Source organism: Eleutherodactylus coqui, chromosome 10 (genome assembly GCF_035609145.1).
Source record: "Eleutherodactylus coqui strain aEleCoq1 chromosome 10, aEleCoq1.hap1, whole genome shotgun sequence".
Taxonomy (NCBI): domain Eukaryota; kingdom Metazoa; phylum Chordata; class Amphibia; order Anura; family Eleutherodactylidae; genus Eleutherodactylus; species Eleutherodactylus coqui.
Genome location: NC_089846.1, coordinates 28,870,832 through 28,888,692, shown reverse-complemented (window position 1 = coordinate 28,888,692; position 17,861 = coordinate 28,870,832). Strand labels below are relative to the sequence as shown.

General features: G+C 44.2%; 1 protein-coding gene across 1 annotated transcript in view; it reads right to left on the bottom strand.

Moving 5' to 3' along the window:
- Positions 1 to 13,740: 13,740 nt before the first annotated feature.
- The window catches only part of ARPC5L (actin related protein 2/3 complex subunit 5 like), a 51,414-nt gene continuing 47,293 nt past the window's right edge, over positions 13,741 to 17,861 (bottom strand). The window contains exon 4 of the mRNA XM_066580741.1: positions 13,741 to 13,926. Within this exon, the coding sequence (XP_066436838.1) occupies positions 13,864 to 13,926 (63 nt within the window). The 3' untranslated portion in view covers positions 13,741 to 13,863. The remainder of the gene's footprint in view (positions 13,927 to 17,861) is intronic.

Genomic DNA, 17,861 nt, shown 5'->3' with positions numbered 1-17,861 from the left:
CAGCAGCGCGTCTCTCTGCCATGGACCGGCGGCTTTGTCAGGCCTTTACAATGTAAAGTAGTGGTGGGACATTTAAACTCTAGTGGGCAGATGTGATGGGACAGCGGGTCATAGGTCAACCACGGCCGCCCGCTGTCTTGCTGACAAAGTTTTATAGACAAATATCAACTTATCATTTTTTTTAGCCTTGTCCGCAATTAAAATTAATTAGGAAATGAATGAAAAAAGGGACAAATATTAATAAGAATTGTTACTTTTTGCACATTCATAAATAAAATGAATCGTCAGGCAGAAGTGTTATTTTTTTAATTAATGTAAAAAAAAAATTAAGATATTCGTTCCCTACAATCTATTATGGAGTCATAGAGACGTGCGATTCCATTCATACTCTATATTAGATGTAATAGCCTTTTCAGACCAGTAGATGTCACTCCATCACTATAGTCAATATCCTATTAAAACTGACCAATTTGTATAAATTGTTTTTAATACGTCCATTATGGGCTCATACTGTTAATAAAAGGAATAGCTGAAAAAGGTGAATTTCATGTTTCAAAATTCATACGAATTTCATGATATATAATGACTATAGGATCATATATTAAATATATAATATACATTTGTCCCTAAATGTCTTCATAAATATATATTTCAATTAAAGTATACATAAAATGTTCTATATGATTCCATAATGAATTGCAGGGAATGAATAACGAACACTTCTGCCTGATGATTCATTTTAGTTGTTATGAATGTGCAAAAGTAACAAAATTCCCTTTTTATTAATATTTGTCCCTTTATTTTTCATTAATTTCTGTAATTGATTTAGGATTAGTAATTTCGGATTACGCTAAAAATGATACGTTGATATGTGTATAAAACATTGACAGCGGGCAGCGTGGTTGACCTATGACCCGCTGTCCCATCACATCTGCCCACCAGAGTTTAAATGTCCCTCCACTAATTTGCATTGTAAAGTCCTGACGAAGCTGCCGGTCCATGGCGGAGAGACACGTTGCCCAAAAGACCTTGCCTGGTCTTCTGACCTGTGCAATGGAATAAAAGGACTTCTCCTTCCCCCGCTGTGTCCTAGTCCTGGCGCTGTGTTCTGTAGCTTCATTCCCTTAATCCACCTGTCAAAGAAGGGAAGAAGCAGCTACTAGCTGGATTGTATTTCCTCTGCCAAGAATCTCAAAGCGCTACAGGTGAGCAGCTCCGAATACCTTATAACCTTTCCGCCAAATAGTCCCACACATCAGGCGCTCTTCATTTTTTATTCTAGTATCAGTTAGGGCTTTTACCCACTAGCTTTTTTTTTTTTTAATGCTGCGATATCGCTTTTTTTATGGGACTTTCTAATGTTAAAATCGCATCACACAAAAATCGCAAGTTTGTGCTTTTGCGATTTTTGTGCGATGCGATTTTAGCGTTAGAAAGTCCCATTGAAAAAAACACAGCGATATCGCAGCGTTAAAAAAAAACAAAAAAAACCACTAGTGGGTAGAAGCCCTAAACAGTAAGATTCATTCACCACCTTGATGTGTCACAGTATTCTGCTTTACTGACCAGATTAGTTCCAGGAACCACATTCCCAGACCCGGTATCCCCAATCTTATGAAAAATAGGTCACTAGATGAGGAACAATGTCATTGGCCTATTTTCTAATTAAATTATATAATTTTTGATGCATATTTCATTTTTCCTTTATGAAGTTCTCTAATGAGGACATTAGTCATTTTCCTGGGTGAAGACATGGTGGTCAGGGTTGTCTCTATTACAAAGAGCAAACTGTTAAGGCAAAACTACTTTATATGGAATAAGTCTGAATTTACCCAACTAATACCAGTATAAACTGTGCAATAATAAATATTGATGACAAGTGGCTGGGAAACCCCAAAATATATCCTCTTAGCATTAAATTACCTATTTAGTGTTTATCAGCGTTGGATTCTTAAGCGCCTCTGGCAGCATATGATGGAGGAGCGAGCACGAGGATATATTGTTTTCTCTGTATTTTCATGGAAATAGCTGTATAAATGGTGCCGGAACGCAAGAGAAAGCCTGTGGTTACCGCTTTTTCCCGCAGCAGTCAATCTATGTGGGCGGAGCAAGGAGGACTCTCAGGTTTTCTCTACGAGTCCTGACAGCATTTATACACTAAAATACTAAATCAAATCCTAGAAAGCCGTACGTCTTTGAGCTCAGTGTCGCCCCCTCTATGCAAAGCTGACAAACAGCTACCTGATGTTGGTTCTAATACTTTTACAGATAACTTTCCCCAATCACTGTGATAACACTAAACATATCTTCACTGTGGAGCGAAACATCTTGGATCTTACAGGAAGGAGGATGAAGGGATTGTTCCTCCTCCCTGCTGCTTTGGTTAATGCATGGTTTCATCTAAAACTAATCAAGAGAAAACACTGCTTACCTGACAGTATAAAGCGACCCTCGACAAACAAAGATGGCCGCTCCTCTGCTCACTGTGCACTAGTAGACATCATTAGTCTAAGACACTGCACCTGCTTGGATTGACCACATGAGGCGCTGGCCAGTGAGAGCAGCATGTTGGCTCTTAGACTACTGATGCAAACTATGCACAGTGAGCATCAGGTAGTCAGAGAAGCGGTGCGGCCATCTTTGTTTCTCCGGGACTGCACTGACATTGTGTACTTTTCGTTAACCAGTCGCTGATCGTTCTCTTTTTTTAGCATGCTGAAAGACAATGATCAGCCTTATCAGGAGTTCACAGCGGGATACAGCTGATACTATTGTTTCAGCTGTATCCCGCTCCCTGAACACAGGCGGGTTATGAAGAACACAGCGGTCCAGCTGTGTTCTGCATACCCTGCTCGGAGCGCACAGCTGTATACCAGCTGAGTGCTCCATGAACAGCCAGGGTATGAAGAACACAGCGGTCCAGCTGTGTTCTGCATACCCTGCTTGGAGCGCACAGCTGTATACCAGCTGAGTGCTCCGTGAACAGCCAGGGTATGAAGAATACAGTGGTCCAGCTGTGCTCTGCATACTCCGCTCGGAGCGCTCATCTGTATACCAGCCTAGAGCTCCGAGCAGAGAACAGCTGGATGCAGAGGACAAGCGGTCCCGCTTGTCTTCTGCATACCCCGCTCAGAGCGCAAGGTGATCTCTCAACGTTTGAGCGATCACCTTGTGCTGTAAAGGCACACAACGATTGTTGATCAAAAGACATCTTTTGAGAAATAATCGTTGTGTCTAAACTAGACTTAAGTCTAGAAAATTAGTCTGATGGTAACACAGGCCTCTGCTGTGGTCAGCCGCTGACCCCTTCGGCTACCTTCACACGAGGCATATTTACTGCTGACTCTCCACAGATTCATATATAAAGGATGTGGAATTTGCAGCATAAATGGCCGTGCTGCCGATTTGGAGTCCACAATATACATCAAACACACTGCAGTTTCCTCTTGTAACTTTTTTTTCAGCCCCGTCTGCCTGAGGCTTTTTTAAAATCTTGTCCCCCTGGCTCTTATTGGGAATGTTGCAGAATTTTGACTGCAGATAGTCTGCAGCATTTACTTCCTATGTGAAGGCGCTCTTTAAGGGAGACTGTCAGCAGGGCAATATGGCAACGTAGTAAATGAAAACCTTTTTACAACTATACTCTGTGCTGCTTGTTCCTTTGTTACTGACCTTCACCCTCCTGCAGGTGTCCTGCTAATAATAATGGTATCCAAAGGAGAAACCTCAGCAGAGATGGAAGCAGCCACATCGGGCCGTAGGGCAGTTAGCAGGGTAGTCGGCATTTCTTCGTTTGCCACCTGCTACTGCTCAGTGAAAAAATGTTGGTTATAACAAAAATCAACACATATTCTATAGCTATAGCCCAGTAGCATTTATGAGCCCTATTCATGGACTTTTTAGATTTTCGATATGGAATCCATCCTGAAAATCTGCTGTATTTGAACATCATAGAATGGTGGATTTGGAAGGGACCTCCAGAATGCCTTTGGGCCTGAAGTTTCCACTGAACACTCGTTAACCCAACAATCAGGCCATGGCATAGGACTAGAGTTGAGCGAACATGCTCGTTCGAGTATTAGCATACTCGATGGTGCTCCTTACTCGAGCGAGTACCACGCCGTGTTCGACCCCCTCCCCGTAATGCCAGCGTGCACATGTCCACAGCAGTATGTGGCCAGAGAGAGAGAAGGGGGAAAAAAAAAAAAAAGCTCGGCACCCGGCGGGTCCATTGCAAAAATGCTTGGGTCTCCCATTGACTTCAATGGGTTCGTTACTCGAATAGAGCTCTCGAATATTACGAAAAGCTCAACTTGAATAACGAGCACCGAAGCATTTTGGTACTCGCTCATCTCTACATAGGACTAATGATCAGCCAATCAATGGGTAGACAATCATTCATCGGATGGTCATTCCGGTTCGGCAAGCATAAAAATGTACATCACCCCGTCTGAATGATCCCCATAAGCAGATTCTTGGTGTGTAATGGAAAGTTACATGAGTGCCGATCCACATGCACTCGGCTCAGTCAGCGCTTGTTACATGGGGCCGAGAACTCAATCCATGTAAAAGGACCATAAGACTCCTGGAGGTTCTAGATCTGGTGAGAGTATAACAAAGTGACATTACATTATGTAGAAGAGCAACTCCCAAAATGTGATGTTCAAAGTATCTAATGGTCTGTAATACAGGTCACGTTCTTGGCCCAATAGAATGAGCTTTCGTTGACATGGAAGTCGACTGGCGCTTTTTTTTTTTTTTTTTTTTTCATGGGCCGATAATTGGCTTATAGGGTCGGCCGATTGCTACTACAATCATTCATCCCCATAGGGCCGATCGGCTGTAACAGGACCTTAATATTCTGTACAGTCTTTGTGTGACACTGGATATACCATACACCTACTGCAGGGGGCAGCACCACTACTGCTGCTATATCATTTGATTGAGTGATCACAGATCTCACCCACATTATGGACTCCAGATTTAGATCTGAAAGTACAAGTATTACTAAATGGTTCCCCCCTTACTGGTTGTGCCTGTAAGCAATTCCTTTCTTCCTCATACTTGTCCAATACGATTGCATTTCTTTAAGTTGGATGTGATGCGCTGTACATTCTGTATCTTTAATGCTTTTTTTTTTTGTACTGTCTCCTCTGTATATAGGCCGTGGACAATGTACATAGGCTACTAGTTGGCTTATTTAATTTGCAGTGCAATATGGATTAAATGACTGCTGGTTTGGGTTCCCACGTGTGCGATTTGTCATTTAGAAAGCTCTAATGTTTCAGATTGTGTCACCGCATTCATCTCTGCATGTGGTGAAGATGATTTAGACAGTCTGTGACCTCCGCCCATGAAATGATGGGAGTAATCGAGGGTGGGAACAGAAACCGAAGGCTTGTAAGTTGTTCTACAGCTAGAAGCTCTGAGTCACAGCAGTAAGGTGAGAAGGTACCCGAGTATCTACAGAGCGTGGGAGGAGGTGGCACACTACTGATCAACGGCTGCTGTGACTATGACGTGCGGACCACCACGGCTCATCTCCAGCACTCGGAGAGATGTAGCAAAAGTGGAGGAATTGCTCATGGCAGCAAAACAGCTCTGAAAAAATGATAGGTAGCCATTGGCGACTACCACCACTTTTACTTTGCACCATTTTGATACATCTCAACTATTATGCATTCTCCTTCCAATAACACAAGTTAAAAGGGTGGTCTGGTTGCTGGATTACATGGTCCTTTTATGCCCCCTGTGCTAAAACAAGAAGGGGAGCGGTACTTACCTGTTTCCTCGTGCTGCAGCCTTGCTGTGGTCCCGGTGTTTGTTGTGAGAGATGTGATCTCTGAAAGTTATGCGACCGCTGAAGCTAAACAAAGGCTGCAATATTACCGCTCGTTCTCCTGACATCGGCACTCGCATCCTGAGCACCATTAAACACCATCAGTGGGGCTACAGTGCTGGATCACAGTTATAGGGAACAGGTAAGTACTGCTCCTCTTTTATTTTAGCACTGGGCCCTAAAGCACCTATGTTTTCCAGTAGCCAGACACGCCTTTTAAATTGTTTTACTAGAACAAAATTTTAACAATGTTTAAAGAGGTTGTCCAGCTTTAAACTATCGCTGGCCAATCCTCAGGATAGGCCAGCAATAGTAGATTGGGGGTGGTTGATCGCTTTGGATCTCTGTGGATTAACTGTTGGTAAAGCCGGTGCTGTCATGTGTGAAGCATATTTCTGCAGGAAACACACAGCTCCAGTCCCACTATAGTGGCCTGCCTTCGTATTACAGGCTAAGATTCAAGAGAAAGAGAGCTCAGCTTAACTGGGATTTTGCACCTGTCCGCTCCTGCAGAACCATTTCTCTTTGACCGATCATACCGCCCAGTCACAGCGGCTTCATAAAAGCAAATCCAAGGAGATGATAGGGTTAAAGGCTCATAGGGTTAAAAAAAAAAATCAGGCGCTTGTTTTTAATCTTAGCCGCCTGCAGACGAGCGGCTCGGATCCGGCAGCGAGAATTCTCACCGCGGGACCCGACTTGAGCGCCTGCAGAGACGAGCGCGTACTCACCCGCGCCCGGCGGCCCCGCCTCTTTCATGTGTCGGCTGCCAGGCAGCCGGCGCATGCACAGACCGGAGCCGGCGGCCGGGTGAGTGACGTATCTGTGCGAGGCTCTGCGAGCCCCGCACAAAAATAGGACATGCCGCAGTTTGTTTGCCGCGCCCGTCTGCATAGGAGTGCGTATTGTAATACACTCCTATGCAGGCTTTGAGCGGCGGAAATCCCGCGGCGGGATTTCCGCCCGTGTGCAGGCGGCCGTATAGTCTATTAAGGCCCCCTGTCCACGGGCGTTGCGGTATCCTGTGACGGATCTCTGCCGCCCGGGAGCAGGAGCCGCAGACTAATCTCAGTCAGGCTGACCGCTGTGAATTGCCGTCCGCGAGCAGAGAATCGCAGTGAGTCTCTACTCGTGGACAGGTGCTGGCGCTTCCCAAAGCAACGCTATTGAAAGATTCACACGGCCTGGACAGGGGGCCTTAACGGAAGTGTATGGAATGAACAGTGAGGTGAACAAGGCCCCATTCAAGGGTCTGAAACGCGTACTCTGTATTCCTGTATTTTATGGCACAATACCCCAATAACGCAGGTCACTTTTTCAAGTTTACCGAGCGTCCTATTTCCTTGGATTTGCATAAATTCCCACTCACTTCAGTTGGAACTTTGCCTGTAATACCGAATCTGACCACCGTAATCACAGAGAAAGTTTCATTCCATTCTGAAAACTCCTTCTAGGGGAAAGATTAGTTGTTGTTTTTTTTGCAATGAGTGTATAAGACACACAATACAGAATTGCTGTAGTTCTAGCAGAAGACGGCTGGGAACATGCTGTGCCCAATATATTCATGCTGGGTTTATTTACATTGGTTTTGGAATGGTTTAACACACAGCTCCACCCAGATATGAAACTGTGATGCAAGCAGATTGCATTATAGTCTATGAATTTTATCACCCATTTTCTGACCCCACCTTTGTTATATAGTCTACTCTGCATGCCAGGTGTACAGTGTATAAGTAGGAGCTATAAGTCACACAGGGATGCAAAAGAGCTACAAGGCACAGATCTGCCAAGAACCAAGTGCTAAGCTCCATCACACAGAAAAGACCTATCAATGCGGAACCAAGGAAAAGGCAGACCTTGTTAATCTCGGACAGCACCTTTAATAGAGGTTACATAAGAACAAAGTAACAATCCATTCTGTAGGCAGTAGTATTAAGGTAAAGCTACTATTACACAAACATTCGCTTTTTCCGACAATTTCTGGGCTGAAGTGGAAGGTGCAGCCTCTGTAATAAGAGCTACTACATGAGCGTTCAGGGTATTCAGGTAATAGCACCCCTCATGTTTACGGCATGCGCGGAATCCATCCGTGCCCGCACCCATGGACATTTTCTTACCTGTCCGGATGCGGTGCGGGTCTTCTCCATCCTGGCCAGATCATCTTTCTTCTGCAACCGAGCAATGTTTCCCCACATCCGAAGGTAAAAAGCACATTGGCGAGCGTGAAATCGGGCCCCATCACCAGCCCAATATTGCACTCACCCATGTGAAGTCGGCCTAAGATTCAAACTCACAATCTTCAAACTTTTCTCACCTGCTGTATTTGATGATTCGGTACGTTTGGCTCGCAAGTTTCACTTGGAGACTAGTAGCTGTCTGTCCCCAGCAGTTGTAGCTTTTGATGTGCTGGTATTGAGTTCTGCATCATCTTCATTGCAGTTATTAGGTGACACCATTAAAAAAATTAGTCCTTAAAATGGAGTGTTAAAATGGAGTGTTTAAATGGGCCGTTCACAGGTAGCCGATCAGCTGTGGATTTTATATATCAACCGAAGGGGGGAAATCTGTTGCAGATTTGCTGTAGATTTTTTTCAGCTGCATTAAACCCCCTGCAAATCAGCGACATGTGAACACATCTAAATGAGAGCACTGGCAAATCAACAATGGATTATTGAAACCATCACAATGAAGAGTGTTTATATAAACAGATAATCCACACAAGTGCGAGTAATCCATGGATTCCAAGATTTATAACCTAGAATAGGCAAATGTCTCTGTGGATTGGTCTACTCCATCACCTCATTTGTGTAATCTGGTTCTAAAGTCTGTGCAGATTAATATTAGAACAGATTTTAATAGTTTCAGAATGCTAAATCCCTTTTATATCCTTACACAGTTCGTGAACAGATTCTGGCTGCCTGCAGTCACCAGTAGGGGGAGCTCACTTCGGCCCGCCAGAATAATTTAAAATGTTCGGGCCCTTTCACATAGGATGACCTGTCGGGAGCAGATGCCAGACAAATCATCACAGAATGAGCATAGCTAACGAATAGAGATGGAGCGGGCTAGGGATAGTTTCAGCCTATAAATGCCTATTTACACGGACCGATCCCTTGCTCAGTTTTCTGCTTGCAGAATCTGACCGATGAACACAAAACGAACAGATTCTCATTGGCGTTCCGTCGGGAAATACATTTACACTGAACGATTTATTGGCCCATGTAAAAAGGCCCTAATTTAACTTTTAGGTGAATTTGCAGATAAGCCATTGTGTGTGTAGATGAGGAATAACACTTCTGATTATTCATGCATTTGTACGTTATTCTCCTTCAGCAGTTTTAATTTCTAATTGCCACTTTTCCCTTAGTTCAACTCTAGAGGGGATGGAAACTAGTTGCAATGTAATCTCCCATACATTGTCCATTGAGAAAAGGGCATCCAGCTTCTCCATCTCTTATACAGAGAAGCAGCAGCGTGGATAACATTATACAGCCGGGGTGAGATAAAACACCTACTAGATGCTGAGGCACAGTGCGTTTTGATCCAGCAGCTCCTTCCTTTCTTTCCTTCCCTATCCATAGATTGCTATGGGGAACAACTGTAACCTGATCTCTCAGTGCACAGCTTTTAACAGTAAATTCAGAGAGTGCTCAGGGCAGCAGAAGGAAAAATGTGGATGTTTAGTGAAGAAAGGGATTTTTCTGTAATAAAATATTACAAGTTTTCCTATCGCTCGTACTATTGATTCATGGGAGAGAAAAAAGTTACTATTTAACTATGTCTGGCGCAGGAAAGCAGGTAAATCATATGTAAGGATATTAAGATCATTCAGCACAGAAGTTTGACAAAAAAAAAATGGAATTCTGATTGTGTCAGCCATTTACCATAATTTCATTCCCAAAGTTCCTTCAGGAGGTAAAATGACAATTATTAAAGTGACCCTCTGGCCAAGAGAAACAAAGATGGCCACACCAGCTTCTTTGACCAGTCAGAGCCGCATATGGTGTCTTAGACTACCAATGCATACTATGCACAATGTGCTTCAGGTAGTCAGGGGAACTGTTCGGCCATCTTTGGGCGTTTGGATGACTGGCTATGTTCAGACTGTTTCTTGGGGAAGTTGCAGCACAATGAAACTGCCAAACCACATGGAGTATTTTGTTGCGTGACCCTGGCTTTCAATGCTGCGTTTTCTCCATTAAGGTAAATAAAATAAGATGCAAAAACACTGCAATTTTTTAAAGCTGCTAAATAAAAGAAATGGAAACCATGTCTCCACCGTCACCAAGATCATCCAGACAGACAAATGGGATCAGTTCAAACACGATCCGTCCGTTGTGGGCAGTGAAAGAAGTTCCTACATTAAACTGATGCAAATCACCAAAACAAGAATGACAGAGAATCAGCAGAATTAACAGCGGGAGCGGAAGAAGATAATGCTCAGCCCTGAAAATGTATCATATAAATCCAAGAATATGTATTCTGTTGTAACAGTTTGCTGCTCCAACGCCTCGAAAATGATGCAACATTACTTGGTAATTAGTCTTCATTCAAAATGTAGTTTTGTGTATAAAAGTGTTATACAGACCAATGTGTCACCATGGTTACAGGCTCCAAAAAAATCCCTTTTTAATCCGATACTGCAGTCATGTGTTACTTGGCCATCTCTACCGGCTAAGCTGCAGGCCCGGACTGTACCTGGGGCTGGTTTGTAGCCCGTTACCCCGAGGAACAATAGTTAACGAAGACTGAATAGAATATAAATGCCACTTCAGGATGTATTCACACATACGGGAGTAGATTTAAAAATCCACCATTCAATTTGGATTTTGGCGCGGATCCACAGATTTCACCCCTGCAATTTAAATTGAATTGAAGGAGTGAAATCTGCTGTGGATCCATGACAATCCTTATCAAAGGGTGTAGATTGACAGATTTGCTGTGGATTTTTCCACATGTGAACGCAGCTTTATCCAGATAAAATACATTTTTTGTAAATTTGCGCAGTTTGCTGGGGAAGAAAAAAACAAAAAAACAGTAAACATTCATCACAAAGAACCAGAGGGAGTGTGACCTCCACAGCCAATCACCAGCTCACTTCAGGTGGCATTTAGATGCAGAGCGCATGTGCCACTGTGGAGACATCATTGCTGCTGCAGCAGGTAGTAGTGAGCAGAGGGCACTGGGCACCCATGAAACAGGCTGAGCAGATTTACAAAAACTTTAATTGTGCCTGAATAACCCCTTTGAATGGGCTCATAGTAGGCACACAGGGCTATAAAACATTGCTACATATTACATTATGCTAGATTTACTAGAAAGGTTCTACATTGGTAACTGGGTTACTCAGGTCTTCATCTCTAAGCCAAACTGGCACTAAGGGCCCTTTTACATGGGACGATTGTCCCAGCAATTATCGCTCCTGTGCTTTCACTTAGGAGGATGATCACTCAGTGAATGGATGGGAGATTGCTACCATTCACAATAAAGAGTCATTCATTGATAAACGAACTAACCGTTTCCACAGACCAATCGTTGTTTCATTTTCATGCTTACAGAAGCTGAATGACAAATGATAAGCAAACCGCTTAGTGTTAAAGGGCCCTCAGTACAATAATGCAGTGTGGTTCTAGCTAGGCCAAATGGATCCGAAGGGGTGATTTCCAAAGTGACTTGCATCCATTTTTCAAAGAAAGTGAGGCAAGCATGATTATATACTTTTCATGTGTCGCAGAGTTGTTAAGGCAGCAGAATGCAGTCCTAAGGTCTCGCTCACGATCTGAAGGTTGCGGGTTCAATCCCTGCATGGTTCGGGTAGCCAGCTCAAGGTTGACTCAGCCTTCCACCCTTCTGGGGTTGGTAAAATGAATACCCAGCTTGCTGGGGGGTAATAAATAAATTACCTGAAAGTGCTGTGGAATAAGTCAGGTATGCAAATAACAAGTCCCTTTCACTATACAAATAACAATCACCCTTTCTTGATGCCTGCTGTATTGTTCTTGTTGGCCGTTTAGTCGTTCATGACCCTCAACGCCCCTAAAGGCGAGCTCCCTCCATGTTTTTCAGTTTTGCACTGCTTCTCTCAGTTGTGTGATATCCATGCCAGTATCAGCTCTGACAGTATCAGCCATCGTGTTCTTTGGCTCCAGGTCTTCTTTTGCCTCTGATCTGTCCAAACATTATGGATTTTTCTAGCGACTCTGCTCACAGTACATGGCCAAAATCCGTGAGCCTGAGCCGTGTCAACTTGCCCTCCAGTGATATATCGGGTCTTATACGATTCAGGACATCTCTTGAATGCAACATGAAATAGCCAAAAATCACTCAAATACTTGCTAAACATTCACTGCAAAGATCATGCTTTATTCCAAAGTTGCACCACAGAGTATCCTGTTTTGCGAAAACTGAATTAAGTCACTTTGGAAATCACCTCCTATATGTTGGGATACTCCTAGTAGCCAAACATATGGTAACAGTATCCTGTTCTACAGGCAAATGGGTGCTAAGCTGCTATACATTTCAGAGAGAATCGGCATATTTCCATGTATTGGGACATACAGAACACATTGCATGGAGCATTCACATACGGTCACAGCGTTTCTCCGACGATCTTAGGTTGGGGGAACGTGACCAGGCGGAGGGGAACGGCAGATCAAACCTTCATGCTGATTATAAACAAAACCATTTGCAGTCAGTGATCCAAGAGATTTATTGATGTAGCAGGCACTTTACAGATAATCCTTCTCTGGACAATAAACCCACATTCAGTATTGTAGAAAGCAGGTCTGTCCAATGGATGGTGTTGGCCCCACTGCAGCCTGTGGCCCCCAGTTGTCACTAGCGCACACACCACATATTAGACAACACTGCTCTTCAGGAATATCCCAAAGTCTAATCCCCTGCTACTGTAAGCAACATTGCATGTTCCATGGGAAAGGTTGTTGGATGTAGGTGAAAATGGCTCAGAACAACCTACCGGATGAGCCGCCACCTCCTATCGCCTCCTTCGCCGGCTCCCAAGCACAGCACATTGACCCCAGCAGGGTATTTCCTACCCGCGTCAATGTACGTTACTAGGTAAAACAAAATAAATATTCAGTGTTCAGGGGTGAATCATGCAATGTTGCTTCTAAAGGCGCAAAAAAAAAAAGTTACAAAGTATCAACCAATTAACACAAAGATAAAACAAAATTATTCCATCACTTCACTCATGGAAGCTGTAAAGTTTAATAAAGTTTACAGGTATCAGTAGAGCAGTGGGCACTGTAGGAGAGTGGTCGTCTTTCTCCAAAACACTCACAGTCGGGACAAAGAATACCAAACCGCCCCCAGCGATACTGCAGGTTTAACTTAGAAACATCACAAACACATATCGTATTTCCCCCAATCACTACCAGGCTTCATCCCTTTTCTATGCCACAGAGGCTAGCACCTCCGATGGAAGAACGCTGCACTGCCGGCCTCCGTGGCAGAGAAAAGGGTTAAACCCGTTATTTCAAGTAAGACCAAACTCAAGGAACTCCTAAAATCCTGTATGTACAAGTTAACAAATAAAAAGCCACCAGTCCTATGACCCTGGAATCGGTCCGTTCTGACGCTAATCTTCCTGGCGATTAATCATGGCAATTCTAGTTGTTGTATAGGAGGGCACATAGAAAGGAATACACTGATAATTTGGGAGGCGGTGCAGACGCACTATGTAGGCTGCACCTCTTGGCTTGGCCGGATTTGGAGATGTTTCGGTCAATTTTGCTGCTTGCCCATCTTAAAGATTCCTCACCTTTGTCAGCTGACATTGCATTGCCTTGCTAAGGAGGACTGGTGCTTGGAACAAAATATACCCCATTAAACAAACATACATTCATGTCTCGTCCACAGTCAGTAATAAGAAGCATTCCCAATTGAATTTTCCAAAACAGTTTAATATATAGCACTCTGCAGACAGATGGGCCTCTGCATCCACTCTTCCTTCACTGCGCTGGAGCCCCGGAACATAAATTTCTCGATTCAGCTAATACAGTCTTTTACACAGTTTTCCGTGAGGTCAGAACTCGGACTATGGAGCCAAGGCCTCCTATTACAAATGCCTGTTGGGAGGGGGAGAAAAGAAAGACGGTTATAACACACCGAGAGCGTAATACTCATCACACTCAATCTTGGAAGGAAGTTGGTCAACAAGGAATGCTCAAAGCTTAAAGTGACCCACCAACCCTGGACAAACCAAGATGGCTGCACCACCTCTCGGACTACCTGACTGTACGCTGGTAGTCTAAAGGTCTTTTACATGGCCCAACTATCAGGCCCAAACGTTCCTCCTAAGGTTTATTAGACAACTGGGCCGTGTGAAAGGACTAGTGATCATCCGACAAACCAGCGAACACTCGTTTGTCAGCTGAGCGCTGACTTTTAGCAAACATAACACTCGGCTGACCGGACGACCAATGGTACTAGCATAATTCTTCTCCGCCCTACATTGCCTCCCTCATCTCAATCCATCACCCAGCCCACGCCCTCCGCTCTGTTAATGAAACCAGACTGAGCGCCCCTTTAATTCAAACCTTTCATGCCCGCCTCCAAGACTTCTCCAGAGCAGCACCGGTCCTCTGGAACGCACTACCAAAGGCTATCCGGACAATCCATGACTTATAAAACTTCAGGCGTGCTCTCAAAACGCACCTCTTCAGGGAGGCATACCATACCTCCTAAACCAAACCTCTCTGGATGCGGCATGATAACATGCTCCCTGACCTACTGACTGCAATCCCTGCTAGCCATCATCAACTGCCCCCCCGCAGTCACACCGCTCCTGCAGTCATACTGTTTCTGCCGTCACACGGCTCAATGTCTGACCACTATCTATGTGTATATCACCCCTCACTCTCCACCTCGCCATACCGTGCACATCTCCAGCCCCTTTACCTTCTGTATCACCCCATTACTTGTAGTATGTAAGCTCGTTGGAGCAGGACCCGCACCCCTATTGTTTCCACCAACTGATTACTATATGTAACCGTGGTTCTGTAATGTTTGTATTGTCTTTCTGTATCCCCCGTGTCTATGTAAGCGCTGCGGAATATGTTGGCGCTATACAAATAAAGATTATTATTATTCTCCAGAAGCAGATTCTCAGCTGGTGTAGAAGAAAATTAAACTACCTCTGGATCAACCTACGTGTTGATCGGTGCTCGTTACATTGGGCCGAGAATTCGGGTATTGTAAAAGGACCCTGCATGCTGTGGGATTAGCCATGCACAGTGCGCACCAGGGAGTCAGAGAAGCTGTGTGGCCATCTTGGTTTATCAGGGACTGGAGGATCATTTTAAAGGGGTTGGCCAGGGTGAGAAAACATGGCTGCTGTCTTCCAAACTCAGCGCCCTCCTTGTCCACATATTGTGTCTGGTATTGCAACTCAGGTCCCATTTACTTGGAGCAGAGCTGTAATACCACATACTGTACAAGCCTATTGACAAGGGTGGTACTGTGCTTGGAAGAAAGCAGCCATGTTTTTCTAACCCTGGACAACCCCTTTAATGAAACGTTACACAAACCCAGAGATCCTTCCTCCATATGTAGCAGCATAGCGTGATCTGAAAGCGCTGCGGAATAAGTTGGCGCTATACAAATAAAGATTATTATCTGTATGATCCTGTAATAGCCGGCAGAAGGAGCGTTTCCGTATATACAAGACGGGACATGATCCCACCCTATACTGGCACAGAGAATCCCTTAGATATCCGCAATACTGAAGTTTCTTCTATAATGAAAAGTTCTACAAATTTCCTGTATACTTTCTGTATTAATGCCTCATAGCTTGCTATATCTCTGCTTGCTGTCAGTCAATACGAAGTTTCATTATTTACTTCCAGCTCATCAACAAGACACAGCCCTGACTACTGTAGCGAGCCATACCCGTGTGTGATCGTCACATGAGCAGAAGCAACAAAAGCTCTGACCGAACGACAGCAAGCAGAGATTTTGAAAACTAAAGAATTGATTCAGAGACCATATTGGAAACTGCATTAGTTTTCCTTTTACAAAAAATAACTTTACTTACAGAAACCATAACGCCCACATAAGACGATCGGTGGACAAAAAACGGCATTTGCTTAAGTCCCTCAATGCAGATGTGTAAGGGATTGTCACCGCCAGCATGGGGTGGGATCACGATCTGCCCCGTCCTGTGTATACAGCAACACTCCCTCTGCCGATCATTACAGAATCATATAGATCACATTATGCTGCTCGGGTGTCCGTGGAGGAAGCAGAATAGAAGCATCCCCAGGTGAGTACGGCCAAACTCGGACAGCCGTATACAAGTCATGCCCCAAGAATGTCTGGCGCAACTCGCATCGGACATCGCACGGAAACCCCTGGACATTGCACGTCCTATTCTTGCCCGTATCGAAGAATAGAACATGCATTGACGGCTATAATGGATCATGCAATACATGGATAGAACATGGACGGAAAATACAGCATGTGCATTTACGGTGATCGCACGTTTTTTTGTTTATACCACTAATGTGGCCAGAGCACCAGGTGCGAATACGGCCTCACCCCTTCATGTAAGCAGTATAATGACACCCCCTATGATGACGCAGCAGGAGGACCGCGTGAGTTTCGCTCTATTACATTCTTGGAATTACGTCCGCTGCTCTTTACTTCCTAATCACAAATTATTACAGACAAGGGATGTAAAACAAAAATAAGCCGATTAATCAGGGAGCTTTGGCTAATGGTAAGCAGGCCGGGGGGCAATGAACTGGCTAAGCTTCCGTAATCATACACAGATCAACGCTGCAGAGTTATAAGGTGGTTCTGCTCGCACCCCTCATGTGGATGAGGCCTTCAATGTGAAGGAAGAGCCGTCTCCGGGGAGACTGGGGCTCAATATACCATCCGGAAGTGCCAATACCCCCAACACGCTGATACGCCAGATTTCAGATGTACAGATGAGTCTTAGGGTGATTTCAGACGGGCGAGAAAAGTCGCATGATTTTCACCTGATGCGATAGTCAGTAAAAAAGCAGTTTAGGAAACCAATGCTTTATACAATGGTTTCCTTCCCACCAGCGATGTTGATAGTTTAAGAAAAAAAATAAGAAAAAAATTGCGTGCTTTATCTTTCTGCGATGTGCGATTTTCTATCTCCCATGTATCCCTACGGAGCCTGCATTGTATTGCATCGCAATATAACTAACATGTTGCGAATTTTAACATTAAAAGTTCCATTGACTTCTGCAATAAAAAAATTCTGTGGTTTTATCGCGGGCAGCAGCGATGCGAAATTATTCTTAAAAAAATAAAGCATGGCTGATGCACAAAAATCGCAGTGATCAAAGATGCGATTTTGCCGTGATTTTCACATGGCAGAATCGCAATCGCCCGTGTGAAACTAACATTCATGTCAAATGTTAAGGGGAGAGAAATTTAGTTTCGCAACTTACCATTAAACACTAAGGGTAGTTTCACACGGGCGAGGGCGACATCGGGCAGTGATTCACGGCCTGATATCGCACTTTCCACCATGTGAGCCCCATGGATGCGAGGAGTTTTCATGTGAAAGCTGCCACACATCACTACTGGCAACCCCTTCATCTCCACGGCCCAAGGGATCGCAGAGATCTCCCATTGCTTTCAGTGGGGCCGGAGCTGCTGCCGCCGGCCCTAATGAAGACAATAGGCGATATCGCAAAAAGATACAACATATCGCAATATTTTTTTCTCACATCACTTCAGTGAAAACGTCGCAAATGTAAAGGAAACCATTGAAAATCATTGGTTTCATATTTCTGTGTTTCCTTTCATTCTCGCACCACATGAAAATCACGTAATTTTCTCACCTGTGTGAAACTGACCTAAGGCTGCTTTCACACGGCCGAGAAATACGTGCGAGATTTGTGCGTTGCGAGATGCAAAAATATATATGAGCATTTTTTTTCCTGCACCGGCATGTCCTATCTTTGGATGTTCTCTCGGAACACCTCGCCCATTGTTTTTAATAAGCCCGGGAAAAACACTG